Genomic DNA, 16,004 nt, shown 5'->3' with positions numbered 1-16,004 from the left:
TATTACTCCTTTGTTGACTCCCATGCCAACAACCCCCACTCATTTTCCCAAACTTCAACTCCCTCCTTAAGTCCTTAATCCCCGCTCTGCTTCCTTCCCGATTCCCTGATGACCTTACCAACTATTCAGTTAGTAAAACTGAAACTATCAGGCATGAATTTCCCAATCTTCCCTATCACATCCTTCACTCAGGTACTGCTTCCTCATCTTTCTCCTGCTTTCTAGCTGGGTGTTTTTTGTTTTTTTTGTTGCTGTTGTTTTAATGGTATTTGTTAAGAGTTTAGTATGTGTCAAATGCTGGGGTAGGTACACATTAAGTGTCAGGCACAGTCCTCTCCCACATGGGGCTCACAGTCTAAGAGGGAGAACAGATATCCCTATTTACAGTTGAGGAAACCAAGGCAGAGAGAAGTGAAGAGACTTGCTTAAGGTCACACAGCAGACAAGTGGCAGAGCTGGGATTAGAACCCAGTTCCTTCTGAGTCCCAGGGCCATGGTCTATCCACTAGCTGTTTCTCAAGAGGTGGTCACTTACCAGACCTCTAAATGCACCCTCCTCTTGACCTGCACCTCTGACCTGATCCCCTCTTACTTCCTAAAAATCATGCTCCCATTCTCTTCCCCATCCCCATTGCTATTTTCAATCTCTCAATTTCTGATGGCTCCTTCCCTTCTGCTTTCAAAGATACTCAAGTGCCTCCCTGTCTAAAATAGTATTCTCAGTCTCAATCCCTTTCAACAGTCCCTGCTCCCATTCCAATTCAAGCTGCCAGAATGGAACGACAGCACTAGCTGCCTTTATTTCTCCAACAACTCTTTTTGATTTCTTATAATCAGGCTTTTGTCCCCTTCACTCCAGTGAGACTGATCTTTCCAAGGTCTCCAATAACCTTCTTATAGCCTTTTCCAAAGGGCTCAGCTCAGCCCTCATCCTCTTGGACCTTTCAGCTGCCTTTGACATGGCAACCCCTCCCTCCTCCTTGACACCCTATCAGGCCTTGGTTTTGCTGGCCCATTACGGCTGACCTAGTTTCCTCTTACCTCTGACTACCCTTTCTCAGTTTTGTTCTCTGGCTTCTCTTTGGCCTCCCATCCTCTCACCTTGAGCACTTGGCAAAAGATCTGTCCTGTGCTCCCTGCTCTTTTTACTTTACACTCACCATACCACCACTATACAGATGACTCCCGATTCGACCTCACCTGCCCTGACCCTTACAATCCTCTATCAACTCCTGCCTCCAGGACCTCTCCAATTATATAGTCCAGAACTAATAATAATAATAAAAATGTTGGTATTTGTTAAGCGCTTACTATGTGCACAGCACTGTTCTAAGCACTGGGGTAGACACAGGGGAATCAGGTTGTCCCACGTGGGGCTCACAGTCTTCATCCTCATTTTACAGATGAGGTAACTGAGGCACAGAGAAGTTAAGTACTTATCCCCTGCCTCCCTCCAAACTCCCTTTGCTTCTAACTTCCCCAACTCCATCACTACCACTACCTTTCCTGTCCCAGAAGCCCACAACAATTATTGTCTTCATCTCCTCGCTGTTTCTCAACTCCCACATTCAATCTACTGCCAAATCCTGCCTGATCTTCCTACCCTACATCTCCCAGCTCTACCCCAACAGCTCTACTCCAGTCCAAACTCTCATCATATCATAGCTAAGTTATTGATTTAGCCTTCTTGTTCATCTGCCTGCCTCCAACCTCTACCCACTCCAATCTAAATTTTCAGCTGTGGTGCTGATTGTCTTCTTGAAGACACACAGCTCCCTACTCTAAACCCATGCCTCTTCCATTTCAAGCAAAAACTGCTCCCAATGGGCTTAAAGGCTCTCTATCAACTCTCCCTGCCCAGTATCAGATCTGCTATTTTCATCATTCCTCCCCTGCTAACATGACTGCGTCTCGCTCTTGACTCTCCCATGTCTGTCCCCTCATTTGTGCTGTTTCCCCAGCCTGTAACTCCCTCCCTGCCCAAATCTATCAGGCCATAGCCTTCCCCATACTCAGAATCCCCCCAAAATTCCTCTCCCCTCAACAAACCTTTCCCTCTTGGTCCAACATCCCAGATAAAACAAAAACGCTGCCATTTCTAGAATGTGTATCGTTTATTTATGCCCATCTTCACACCTGTGTACTTACGTTTAGTCAGTTGTACATTCAAGTATTCATTTTGATTACTCCAGCTGCAAATATTTTTGACGGCCTCTCCATTAGATTATAAGCTCCTGGTAAGCAGAGGAAAAATCACACTGCTCTGTGTTGTATTTTCCCAACCACTTAGTACCAATACACTCATCCAGTGAGCACTCATTAAATACTATTAATTCCTCCTCTCCCAGGAGGGTGATTTGGTACCTCATCAAGAAGAATTGATGCTCCTGCTCCTAGAGTGGCAAGGCCCAGTAAAGCAGGGGACCCAAGGTGAGTGTCCCAATTTGATGAATTAGAAATGTCTCTGACTAAGCATGCAACTCACCACTCACCCTACTTGGTGGTCTTGGGCCCAACCCATCCCCTTCCCACCAGAAAGACAGAAGGAGGTGAGGGGATTGGATAGAGGGATAAGCGAATGAAGAAAATGGCAGCCTCTGGTCTTACAAAACACCCCATCCCTCAGGTTTGGGCACAGCCCCAAGGAGCAGATCCTAGGCTGGAAGCAGCACATTGGCAATAAAGTGGCGCCTCAATGGTCCTAGTTGGGTCAACATCCTAGTCCTGTGTGACCCCCTGGAAACCTGGGGGGCTACTTCAAGATGGACTGATTGACATGGCCCATGTCAGTTACAGTGCCGATGGCCTGACACTTGTCAGTGGGAGGGATGGGAGACTGCCCACTTCATTGCTTCTGTGGCACCCTGGGAAAGAGCCAGCATGGGGCTGTTTGTTCTTCAATTGAGGAGGAGGCAATTGAAGATGGAGAAAAGCTGTCTAAAGGTCCTTTCTCTTTTGATTTCACCTGCTTCTCACCCCAGAGTTCCACCACCCTTCTCCGAAACACATTCACCTCAATGTGATGAATCATTATGCATCTCTTCAAGATAAACAGCTTTCTCCTGATTTCCTAGTAAAAGTTCATGAACCGGGGTGGGGGCAAAGAAGTAGTGATTTTCTTGAGGAGATATGAAGGTTGATGAAAAAGACAATGGGAAATATGATGATTCTAAAATTACCAGTTCTTAAGATTCTAAAATATGGGTTTTTCATTTGATAATTCTCTAGAATTGAGGGTATTAAAATTGAAGGGCAACACCTAACAGATGAAAAATGAGATAAAAATGAGATGTGAGCAGAATAGGTAATGATAAGCATGAGATGAAACTAGTGAGGACAGTGAAAGGCCACTTGGAGTTTTAGTCCTCTGTGAGGAAATAACTGATATGATATTTGAGGTTAAGAATTTCATTTTGAAATAACGGAATAGTCTGAAAGTTACCTAAAAACAAGCACCGAGGTGGTAATAATGATTTAGCTCACAGAAAAGAGTATGCTCTTTAAATTTACTAATGATATCAACACTGGGTAAGGAGAAGCTAACATCTTGGAGAATTTAACTGAATTTCAAACTGACTTTGAGAAATCAGAGAATTAATTGGTGGGGAAGTTTTTTGGATTGAGACAAGTGTAGTGTAAACATAGTAAACTTAATGAGGGCAAGGATTGATTTTTTTCCTTCTTTTTCCTCCCTAGTGACTTGGGCAGAGATCTGCCCACACTAGCTGAGCAATATCAGTTATGTAGATGATGACAATTTAGAGAGAAAAAAACAAACCACATGATTACAAAATGGAGCAAGACTAGCTTTACACCATTCTCGCACAAAAAGATCTGGACAAAGCCCTCATTTATAAGGATTTCCCCATTATCAATCAGTAGTTTTTACTGTGCATTTAACCACTTTTCCTGTTTCCTCATCTGTAAATTGGAGATGATACTGCTCTCCCAACTGCTTAGACTTCAAACCCCTGGTGTCGGTGACTGTGTCTGGTTTGCTGATTTTGAATCTCTCCACCACTTTGCTAAGTTATGATTACTTAATTATGACTTTCTATTTAGCATTAGCTAAGTACTGACTTCTTTTTTGTTAACACAGGACATCTTTTTTGTGTTATAATACTAAAGAAACATTTTGAAAATAAAGTATCTGCACATGTACTTATAAAAAGAAAATCTACATCTAAAGTCTTCTATTATTGCTGTATACTTACACTGCACTTGTCATAGTAATTATATTTATTTTGTTTTGTTTCACTGTTTTTATAATACAATTATGTTGATTTCACCCTTCTTTGGATCTTAAGAATGTAATAATGCACAGGAGATTACTTCAGTGGAAGAGTATACACTCGGTTCTGCCAAAGGTTTGACACATTGGCTATTAGAGAATTAGGAAACCTTCTTCCGACATCAAGGGGCAGCTTGAGTACCCAGCAGGTCGTGATATTGGCAAAAATAATGGTGCGCGGTGTGTGTTCCATAATGCGGGGCTTGACGAGAACACAAATCCCATAAAGTGACCGTGTGGTATCCTGGAAAGTGCTTGTGACTGGGAGTTGTGGTGAAAGTTATAGTCCCAGCTCTGCCACTGACCTACTCTGTGACTCCTGGAAAGTCCCTCATCTTCTCTGCAACTACGTTTTCTGCTACACAATGGGGATAGGATACTTGTTTTCCCTACCTCCTAGATTGTGAGCCCTGTGTGGAACTGTGTCTGATCTCATAACCTTGGATCTGCCACTTGGCTCATAGCAAGTGCTTAGGAAATGCAATAATTAGTCAGTAGAATGTTTTGAGCACTCACTTACGTGCAGGACAGTGTACTAAGCACTTGGGAGAGTACAATACAACAGAGTTGGCAGAGAAGTTCTCTGCCCACAAAGGAGAAATGACATCTTTAGTTGTCTTTTGCTTAACACTCTATTTTCGAGAAACCAATTAAGAGCTTAGCCAGGGATTTCATGAACAAGATATGCAAATTAGCAATATAGAACAATTACAAAAAAGAAACCTGAGATCCAGTGTATTAAAAGTCAAACTCATACACCTAGATTAAATCCTACTCTCAGCAGTGGCTCACAGTACCATCTTCCATTACAAAGGAAAATTAAATAATTACAAGTACACTACACAGGAAACTACATGTATTCCTCCCACTCTAGTCATACTTGTAAGGGCTTTGCATTAGACACTGGCTTCAATTTGGGGTTTCACAAATGAAGCAAAATTGTCCAGAAGAGAACAACCACACTGAATGTAAGCTCACTGTGGGCAAGGAATGTGTCTGTTTATTGCTATATTGTACTTTCCCAAGTGCTTAGTACAGTGCTTTGCACACAGTAAGCACGCCATAAACAGAGTTGAATGATTTAGGAAATGGCAGCCTCTACTAAATCAAACTGCATTTATTGACTGCTGTGCGCAGAGCACTGTACTAAATGCTTGAGCGAGTATAACAGAGTAGATAGATACTATCCCTGCCCTCAAGGAACCAATGAATTGCCTGGCTTGGTGAAACACTAGGAGATAGTCCCTTCCATCAACTGTTTTAGTTTTATTTTACCTGTCATTATTTTTTCAATTGCTGTATTATAACCTTTTTTCATTATTCTTGTTCTGTATGTTTGACAATCCCTTGTTCAGAGTCCCCACAAGGGTAGGGATCATGTTACTCAATCAATCAGTGTTATTTAATGAACAGTTATTGTATGCAGAGCACTTCTTGGAGCTGATTTTCTTGTATATACCCCAAGATTAAGCACAGTATAAAAACCCTTGATAATGATGGAAATATTAATAATAATAATAATAAAAGCAATGGTCCCCTACTGGCCTGAAAGAATTGTTACACATCACAAATATCTCATTACCCAAAAAATTTAGAAAGGAGAGGAAGGTGAGTGAAGATGGTTCATGAATTCCTCTCCAAACCCAATCCTTAGTAAATTAAGCAACATTTCTCTCATTATCTCTCTTCCACACAAACACAATAGTAAACTGATTACTTTTAATTGGAAAGCGTCAAATATTGCTATCATTATAGTCTTACAAAATGAGGACCACGAGATCTTTTCACATACACAGCTACTCATAGCAGCCTGCAACTCGCATTCCCAAATTAACAAAAAATTCAAAATGAAAGTTGAATGGATTTTTTTAGCCCTAGCCTGGTCCCTTCTAAACACTGATATAAGCTTAGAAGTTCCCAGCCTACCAATAGAACCCAGCCCAATCTGCAAGGCTTTTCTAATCTTAAAGCTACTTGATTCTTGATAACTTTAAACTAAAATCAAATTTTGAAATTTTAAAATGTTTTGGCATGTGATCACATACTAGATAGTACTGGCTGAGATCAAATACCTTGTTTCAAAGGTCATTTGAATTGTGTGTTTTTTTTAATTCTGCTTTTTCCAATTCCTAATTTTCTATTTTGGATTTGTTTCTTTACAAGGTGTAAAACGTAAATGTGCTTCTTAGTTTGGATGAGGAAAAGTTTGGTTATTAACTATGTGTGTTTACAGTTTTGGAAACTATTTTGAATCTGTGGCTATTCTGTGGCTAAGATAAAATTTTATTGGAAATGATTAATCTGCTAACCTAAGCGCCATTAGAGATAGGATATATGTTTTTATGCTCTTTGGATAACTGATGATACTGCAAAGTCAGAGGTTTGTAATCCATTGATTGTATTGATGGAGTATTTATATGCAGAGAACTGTACTAAGCATTTGGGAGAGTATAATACAACAGAATTAGCAGAAATGTTCCCTGCCCCTAATGAGTTTACAGTCTAGAGATGAGCTTAATGAGAGGGAAACTAAATCAGTGACCACTAACAAGACCTGAACAAATTCCATCTGTAAAAGAAATATGTAAAAGTAAATTCGTTATACTGAAAAGCAAACAAAAAACCCCTCCACGTTCAGGCTGAGTAATCATTTATACGAATTCAAAAAAATGGCACTTTCATTTATCTTAATCACAGAATCAATTAATGCAAGGGACTCCAAGAGGTCACTGGGCCCAGCCCATGTCTCCAAGTGATTACATTACCCAGTGCAGGTGGTTGTCCATTTTGATAAGAATTTTCAAGCCACTGACTCTTATCCTCAGGCAGTGTGAGAGGCTGGGGAGTTTTTCCTGCTCTAAGTGTCTCCTGAGAACCATGGGTCTATTTTGTTTTTGGCAATAAGGTAGAAAATACCATATGAGAGGGCGTGAATGGCTCAGCACAAATCATCATCACCCCTACAAAAACACCATAAGCTCCCAATCCTTTTTCTTCCATGGAGTGTACAAATGATTCTCTCTCAAAGACACACACTCATGGATGCAGTCTCACCTTTAAAATGAAAGACAATACTTTCCCTTTTTAACCACTGGTTTCTGAACAATGATCACTCTAAATGTACCACAATAGTGCCAGAAATGATGCAGTACTGCATTTTCACGAGAGCATTGTGTCACTTTCACCCATAGATACAATCTCACCATCTGCAACAGAATCTTCACACGTAATGACAACTGCTACTAGGATCATGCCTTGGCAGGCTGATAGGATCTGCTTTTTAAATTCACTATCACACACACTGAGTCCTTCCACCTCTTACGAGTCCTTACACATCCTACAAATAAACCCAGCTCCATGGGCAGTGACATATCAAAGCCCTCAGTTTCCCTGTCCCATAAGCTGGGGAGCTTCATTACTTCGACCTTTGTGCCTCATTTATTCCACATCTACAAATTCATTAGGTCTTTTTGCTTGTGTAGCTCCTGTGTGATCTGGTACAGTTGTTCACAGTATTTTTTAGCAGCTGAATCAGCCAATTGCTTAAAGGTTTCACACACCTGGAAAGAGAACTGAAGTGGGAGCCTGAGCCCCCTTTTGCACTTCCCAAACTAATGAAGGCACTTTTCCAATTCTGAAAGGTGGATGCCTCAGCCAGGCCAGGACACCTAACATTGCTTGGGATGTTTTAATCCTAGTTCCGTCACTTATCAGCTGTGTGGCTTTGGGCCAATCACTTGATTTCTCTGTGCCTCAGTTACTCAATCTATAGAGTGGGAATTTAGATTGTGAGCTCCATGTGGGACAACCTGATTACTATTTACCCCAGAACTTAGAACAGTGCTTGGCACTTAGTAAGTGCTTAACAAATACCATCGTTATTATTATTATTGTTATCACTTGAGACAGAAACCTGCCTGAGGACACAGAGATTCATTCATTCATTCATTTTATTTATTGAGCGCTTACTGTGCGCGGAGCACTGTACTAAGCGGTTGGAAAGTACAATTCGGCAACAGATAGATACAATCCCTACCTTACAATGGGCTCACAGTCTAGAAGGGAGGAGACAGATAACAAAACACAACAAGTAGACAGATATCAATAGAATCAAAATAAATAGAATTATAGATATATACACATTAATAAAATAAATAGATTAATAAATATGTACATATATACACAGGTACTGTGGAGCAGGAAGGGGGGTAGAGCAGAGGGAGGGAGTTGGGGCAATAGGTGGGGAGAAGGAGCAGAGAAAAAGGGGGTTCAGTCTGGGAAGGCCTCCTGGAGGAGGTGAGCTTTCAGTACGGCTTTGAAGGGGGGAAGTGAGCTAGTTTGGCAGATGTGAGGAGAGAGGGCATTCTGGGCCAGAGGTAGGACATGGGCCAGGGGTCGACGGTGGGACAGGAGAGAGGCACCGTGAGGGGGTCAGCGGCAGAGGAGCGGAGTGTGTGGACTGGGCTATAGGAGAGAAGGGAGGTGAGGTAGGAGGGGCAAGGTAATGGAGAGCTTTGAAGCCAACAGTGAGGAATTTTTGCTTGATAGGAAGGTTGATATGCCACCACTGGAGATTTTTGAGGAGTGCGGGTGACATGCCCAGCGCGTTTCTGTAGAAAGATAATCCGGGCAGCAGAATGAAGTGCAGACTGAAGTGGGAAGAGGCAGGAAGTCTCTATCTGCCAAGCTGCCTAAGTCAGCCCAGGACATCTGGACAAGTAACATTACTCAATTACAGAGAGTTGCTTGAGGACACATGGCTCTCCCTCTGCGTGCTGCCTCAACTAGCCCAGGACATAGAACATTGGAACCACTGCCTACTATCCACTTAATAGGACACCTAGATCTTGTTCCCGAACTGCTGCAGTGAGAAGTGGCCATTCCTTAATCTTCCCTCTCTGTGCAGCCTAGCCTGAATACACAGTGGAGAACATGTTGGACAGACTGGTGACGATGACCCAGCTTTTAATATATCAATAGCTGCCGGCTTTCACATAAACCTGGCTCTCAGTTTACTCCCAAACATTCAACTCTTCCCCTCTCAGAGAAGCAGGACCCATATTCAATTCAGCAAGTAATCAATGGACTTAATCATATTTACTGAGCACTTACTGTGTACAGTACATGGGAAAGTACAATATAACAGAGTTGGTATATATACCCGAAAGTACAATATAACAGAGTGTGTTCCCTTCCCACAACGAGTTTACAGTCAAGAGGGGAAAAGAATCACCAGATTAAGCAATTATTGCTGTTGACAATCTCAGCTATGACCCTTAAACTTCTCTGCCTCCACCATGTCCCCTCAACCTCCTTGTTTTAATCAGCTCTATTCTCCCTTCCCAGCACCACTTTTCATTTCCCTCCAACCAACTTCTCAATCAATCGATGGTATTACCTGAACGCTTACTGTGTCTAGAGCCTGACTGTACTCAACACTTGGGAGAGTATAGTACAACAGCGATGGCAGACATATTCCTGCCCACAGTGAGTTTACAGCCTAGAGGGGTAGGTCTCCTCCCTTCTTGTTGCTCCCCACCCCCCATCAGCTCACTCTCATCCAACCTCGGCCCATTCCTCATGCCTTCCCCTCCCCCACAGCCTCAGCCAAGGTGCAGCCTGTGGAACCCCAACTTGATCATGTGAAAGCTTCCCTTTATCCTTCACCTGTTTCTGACTGCTCCTCTTTGCCATCAATGAAACCTGGCTCTCCCCAGACAACACGGGGGCCAGAGGGGGCCTCATCTTCTCCCACTCCCCCAGACTCACTGGGAAAGGAGGAGCTGTTGGGTTCCTTCTTGCACCCCAATGCCGCTTTCAAACCATTCCAACTCTCCCATCCCTTTCTTGTCCTTCCTTCGAAGCCCATATCATCCGTCTCTACTACCCACTCCCAGTTCTAGTAGCGGTTATCTACCAGGCCCAAGGTTCCACCTCCAACTTTCTGAACCATTTTGATCCCTTTCTCAAATTCCTTCTCTCTTTCTCCATCTCTACCTTGATCCTTGGGTACTTCAATATCTATGTGGGTACTCCCCACAACCTTTCCACTGACTGCTTCCTATCACTCCTCAACTCCACCGATGTCCTGCTCCACCCCTCTTTGCCCATTAACCACCTTGGACACTCATCCGTTTCCATCACCTCTAGTAACTGTACAGTCTCTACCCTCACCAACTCTGAAATCCCTCTGACCACAACCTCCTCATCTGCCTTCTCTCCCATACACCCCTTTACCACCCTCTCTGTGGAACCACTCACTTGCTTCCCTATTTCCTATCCCACAAGTCCACAGTCCTGGATTACCTCCACAGTCTGCTTTTTGCTCCTGTGCACGAACCACAGAGTGCTGTTGGCATTAATCCAGACATCAGGCTGACCTTATCCGACTCAAATTAATCCATCTCCCCTATCCCACAAGTCTGCAGCCCTGGATTACCTCCACAGTCCGCCTCTTTGCTCCTGTCCACGAGCCACAGAGCACTGCTGGCACTAATCCAGATATCAGGCTGACCTTATCCAACTCAATTAATCCTTACCTGCTTTAATCTACCCTCTCCTCAGCCTGGTAACATTATTTCTCTATCCTTATTTACTCCCATGCTCACTGCCTTAACCAGTTGTTTCAGACGTTTTAACTCCCTCCTCAAACCTCTGTCCACCCCATCACTTGCACCTCATGATTTGACAACATACTTGATTGAGAAAATTAAAACCATCAAGTGTAATCTCTCCAACAGCATTTTCCCCAGTCCTCTCCAATGCCTTGCTCCTCCTGCCCCTTCTTTGGCTTTCCCATCTTTTCCAGCAGTATCTAAAGAGCCAATCTCCCTCCTCCTCTCAAAATCCATCCCCTCCACCTGTACTTCTGACCTCATCCTTACAGAGCTTACCAAAACACTTGGCACCTCCCTTCTTCCCTCCCTGATAGCCATTATCAACTGTTCACTCTCCAATGATTTCTTCCCTACTGCTTTCAAATATGCTCATCCCTCCCCATGCTTAAAAAAAAACCTCCCCTTAACCCCATGACTCTCTACAGTTATGATACCATCTTTTTTCTATCATCATTCCTCTCCAAACTCCTTGAGCAAGTTGTCTGCAATCACTGCCTCCATTTTGCTAAGTCTCTCCTTTGGCGCCCTCCAATCTGGTTTCCATCCTCTTTACTCCACCCAAAATGCCTTCCTTCTCAAAGGTTACCCTTGATCTCCTTCTTGCCAAATCCAATGGCCTCTACTCCATCCTAATCCTCCTCGACCTCTCAACTGCCTCCTTGAACCACCTCCTTCTTCTGGAAACATTATCCAACCTTGGCTTCACTGACACTGTCCTCTCCTGGTTATCACTCCAGCCACTCATTCTCAGTCTTTTTCATGGGCTCCTCCTCAGCCTCCCACCCCCTAATGGTGGTAGTCCCTCAAACTCAGTTCTGGGTCAATTTTCCCATCTACAACCACTCCCTTGGAGCACTCATCTGCTCCCAAGACTTCAACTACCGAACTAAATCTCTCTCCTTCTCCGTGGTCTCATATTTCCTGGGCAAGGGGAGGGGGTGGAAGGGGAACAGGCCACCGGCCTCGCCTGCAGCCTGCACCTTCCACCTGAGTCGGGTAGATCCCCGGCCCAAGCCCCTTCCTCCGGCCTGATCTCTTCCCACCTCCACTCTGGGCCATCGAATGAAAGGGTCTGTGAGACCGAGAGTCTGTGTGGGTCCATGCAACGCTTAGGAATCTGTGGGGCACGCTGCCTCCCGTGTCTTCATCTGAGGAACAGTAGAAACCCCCATGAGGCCTAGTGTCATCTGGGGGTCTGTGCGCCCGCCTGTGAGTCACCTGCGGGCCTCTTATCTTTCTAGCAGTTCATTCTCCGTCTCCTTCGCAGGCTCCTCCTCCCCTTCCCATCCTCTACCTGTAGGGGCTCCTTAAGGGTCAGTTCTTAGCCTTTTTCTGTTTTCCATCTATACTCACTCCCTTGGTGAACTCATTCGCTCCCACGGCTTCAACTATCATCTCTATGCAGATTACCCACAAATCTACATCTCCGCCCCTGTTCTCTCCCCCTTCCTTCAGGCTCATATCTCCTCCTGCCTCTAGGACATCTCCACCCGGATGCCTGCCCACCACCTAAAACTCAACATGTCCAAAACTGAGCTCCTTATCTTCCCTCCCAAGCCCTGTCCTCTTCCTGACTTCCCTGTCACTGTGGATGGTACGACCATCCTTCCCGTCTCTCAGGCCCGCAACCTTGGTGTCATCCTTGACTCAGCTCTCTCATTCACCCCACACATCCAACCCGTCACCAAGGCCTGCCGGTCTCACCTTTACAACATCGCCAAGATCCGCCCTTTCCTCTCCATCCAACAGCTGGTACAAGCTCTCATAATATCCCGGCTGGATTATTGTGTCAGCTTTCTCTCTGATCTCCCTTCCTCCTGTCTCTCTCCACTCCAGTCTATTCTTCATTCTGTTGCCCAGATCATCTTCCTACAGAAATGCTCTGGGCATGTCACTCCCCTCCCTACAAACCTCCAGTGGTTGCCCATCAACCTCCACACGAAACAAAAACTCACTCTGGGCTTCAAGGCTCTCCATCACCTAGCCCCCTCCTACCTCTCCTCCCTTCTCTCTCTCTACTGCCCACCCCGCACGCTCCGCTCCTCTGCCGCTCACCTCGTCACCGTCCCCCGTTCTTGCCTATCCCGCCTTCGACCCTCGGCCCACGTTCTCCCACTGTCCTAGAATGCCCTCCCTCCTCACCTCCGCCAAACTAACTCTCTTCCCCTCTTCAAAGCCCTATTGAGAGCTCACCTTCTCCAAGAGGCCTTCCCCGACTGAGCTTCCCCTTTTCCCTCTGCTCCCTCTGCTACCTCTCTGCCCCTTCCTTCGCCTCCCCTCAGCTAAGCCCCCTTTCCCTCTGCTTCCCCCTTCCCCTCAGCACTGTGCTTATTAGTACATATTTTTATTACCCTATTTATTTTGTTAATGAGGTGTACATCCCTTTGATTCTATTTATTACTATTAAGTTGTCTTGTTTTTGTCTGTCTCCCCCATAGTAAGCGCTCAATACATACTGTTGAATGATTGATTGATTGAATGAATGCGTGAATGAATGAATGGGAAACCCGCCGAGGCCAGGTGTCGTCTGCGGGTCTGTGAGCGTGCCCGTGACACGTCTGCCGGTCCGTGGGCCGTTCCACGAGGCCGGGTGACGTCCCCGGGTCCCTGTGCCTGGCCGTGGATCGTCCGCGGCACGCTGCGCTCCGTGCCGCGCAGGCCTCCCCGCCCCCTGCCGTCCCCAGCGCTTCCCGCCTCACCTGTCCACGGCGATGGCCGTCATGGAGTAGATGCTGGCGAAGACGGCGGTGATGGGGAAGAAGTTGTGGAAGCGACAGTAGTTGTCCCCGAAGTACCACTCGCTGTGCAGCGCGTAGATGAAGTTGACCAGAGTGTTGAAGGCGGCCATGGCGGCGTCCGAGAAGGCCAGGTTCACCAAGAAATAGTTGGTGACTGTCCTCATGCGCTTGTGGGCCACGATGATCCAGATGACGATGAGGTTGCCGAAGACGGCGACGGCCACGACGGCGCCGTACGCCAGCGACCAGAGCGCGATGCGCCAAGAGGGCTGCACGAACTGGTTGGTCAGGTTGGTTCCGGACGGCCCGGGCGCGGACGGGGACCACGGGGGCCCCGGGGCCCCCGAGGTGGCGGGCGGCGGCGACGACAGGTTCCCCGCCGGGCCCGACGGCTGGCTCCAGCCGTGCCCGGCCTCCTCTGCCTCGGCGGCCGGGGCCCCCTCCGTCCAGTTGGCGGACAGAATGGCCAGCATGATGGCGGGCGGCCCGACCTCCCGCGGGCTCGGGGCAGCGGCGGGACCCGCCTCCGGACTAGCCAGCCCTGGGGCTGGAAGAGCCCCGTCCTCTCCGGCCGGCTCCCTTTATAGGCGAGTCCGGCTGCCGGCGTGACGTGGCGGGGCTCCGGGCCGGGGAGGGCTGCGCTCCCGCCCCGTCCCCCTGCTCCCGCGCCCTCCCTCCCTCCCGCGGGCGGCGCGGATCTTTGTCAGTCTGCCCGCGGAACCGGGGCCGGGTCTGGATGTGCCCGTGCGGAGCAGGTGCAGGTGCGGCTTTGCCTCGCACGCCGAGGCTGCCCTGCACCGGACAAGCGCGCTCCGGGAGCGGGCAGGGGTGGAGAAGCTGCGTTTTTCGAGCACGCTTTCGGTCGGTCCCGGGGAGGGCTCGCGTTGGGAGGGATGGAGAGGAGAGCGGGAAGAGCTCGTCCGGTTCCAACTAGGGACAGGGTCGTTCCCAGCGGCGCGGAGCCCCGGGCTCCAGTGGCCCGAAAGCAGCCTTCCCTCTCTCCTCCCCGGGCCACGGCCCGGTCCCGGCTCGCAGCTCCCGCCCCCGTCGGGGTCGGGATCGGGATCGGAACCAATCGCCGGACCCTCCCCGGGACCGCTTTGGGACCGCGGCGGCGAGCTTGGGTTTTCCGCGTGGAAAGCTGGCGTTAAAGCACCGTGGCTCATCAGCAAGGTCTGGCCGCAGGCTCGAGTCCCTCCCCTTCTCCCCTCCCCACCCCCAGACCCCTCACCCAGGTGAGTACGCTCGAAGCTGGGTCCACCCCCACACCACTCGATTACCTCTCCCTGTCACCCTTGCCCGACTTCTCCCTTCGTAACAACATAATGGAATTTATTAAGTCCTCACGATGCGCAAAATGCCAATAATTGTAATATTTGTTAAGCACTTGTACGTGCCAAGCAGGGACTGCCGCTCCTACTTCTAGAGAAGCAGCGTGGCTCTGTGGAAAAGAGCACGGGCTTGGGAGTCAGAAGTTAAGGGTTCTAATCCCGGCTCCACCACTTGTCAGCTTTGTGACTCTGGGCAAGTCACTTAACTTCTCTGAGTCTCAGTTACCTCATCTGGAAAGTGGGTATGAAGATTGTGAGCCCCACAAGGGACAACCTGATCACCTTGTATCTCCCCAGCGCATAGAACAGTGCTTTGCTCATAGTAAGCGCTTTAACAAATGCCATCATCATTATTATTATTTATTATTATTACTTCTTGGGTTTTTCCCCAAGTGCTTGGTAACTCCTCAGTTGGGTTCTGAACCCAGAGTAGACAATCAATAGATTTATGTCATCAATTCATAGTAATACAGATGATAATAGTGATGGGTTTTTTTGGCACTTACTCTGTGCCAGGCACCATACTGAGCGTTGGGATGGATACAAGTAAATTGAGTTGGGCACAGTCCTTGTCCCATGTGGGGCTCATGTTCTCAATCCCCATTTTACAGATGGGGTAACTGAGGCCCAGAGAAGTGAAGTGACTTGCCCAAGGTCCCACATCAGACAAGTGTGGAACTGGGATTAGAACCCATGACCCTGACTCCCAGGCCCATGCTCTATCCACTAGGAGGGAAGGGGCTGTACCATTCAATGAAACTACAGTAAACCATGACTTCTGGTAACTCACCTCCAAAACCAGCCCCCAGCCAGAGCTCTAACTCAGAACCCCCAAAACACAACATTTGGAATGTGAATCTGGCAGAAGGCCATGTGGTGTCTGGGCAAACCTTGTACTAATCAAAATGCCACCAATCAAGTATCCCTGCTATGGGACCTTTCTCTTCCCTTCAGTCCTCTGGGAAGGAAGGAGAGAGGGAAATAAACTTTCTTACACAGGGGGAGGGAGAGAAGAAAGTACCTCGAT

The 16,004-nt window shown here is 47.1% G+C and overlaps 1 protein-coding gene across 1 annotated transcript in view; it reads right to left on the bottom strand.

Annotated features, from left to right (window-relative positions):
- TACR3 (tachykinin receptor 3) overlaps positions 1-14,217 on the bottom strand; it is an 83,290-nt gene extending 69,073 nt beyond the window's left edge. Inside the window, exon 1 of the mRNA XM_029076538.2 lies at positions 13,608-14,217. Within this exon, the coding sequence (XP_028932371.1) occupies positions 13,608-14,119 (512 nt within the window). The 5' untranslated portion in view covers positions 14,120-14,217. The remainder of the gene's footprint in view (positions 1-13,607) is intronic.
- Positions 14,218-16,004: the final 1,787 nt, after the last annotated feature.

The sequence above is a fragment of the Ornithorhynchus anatinus genome, chromosome 12 (genome assembly GCF_004115215.2).
Source record: "Ornithorhynchus anatinus isolate Pmale09 chromosome 12, mOrnAna1.pri.v4, whole genome shotgun sequence".
Taxonomy (NCBI): Eukaryota; Metazoa; Chordata; class Mammalia; order Monotremata; family Ornithorhynchidae; genus Ornithorhynchus; species Ornithorhynchus anatinus.
The sequence above is the reverse complement of the archived record's forward strand: the minus strand, read 5'-3'. Positions and strand labels throughout refer to the sequence as shown.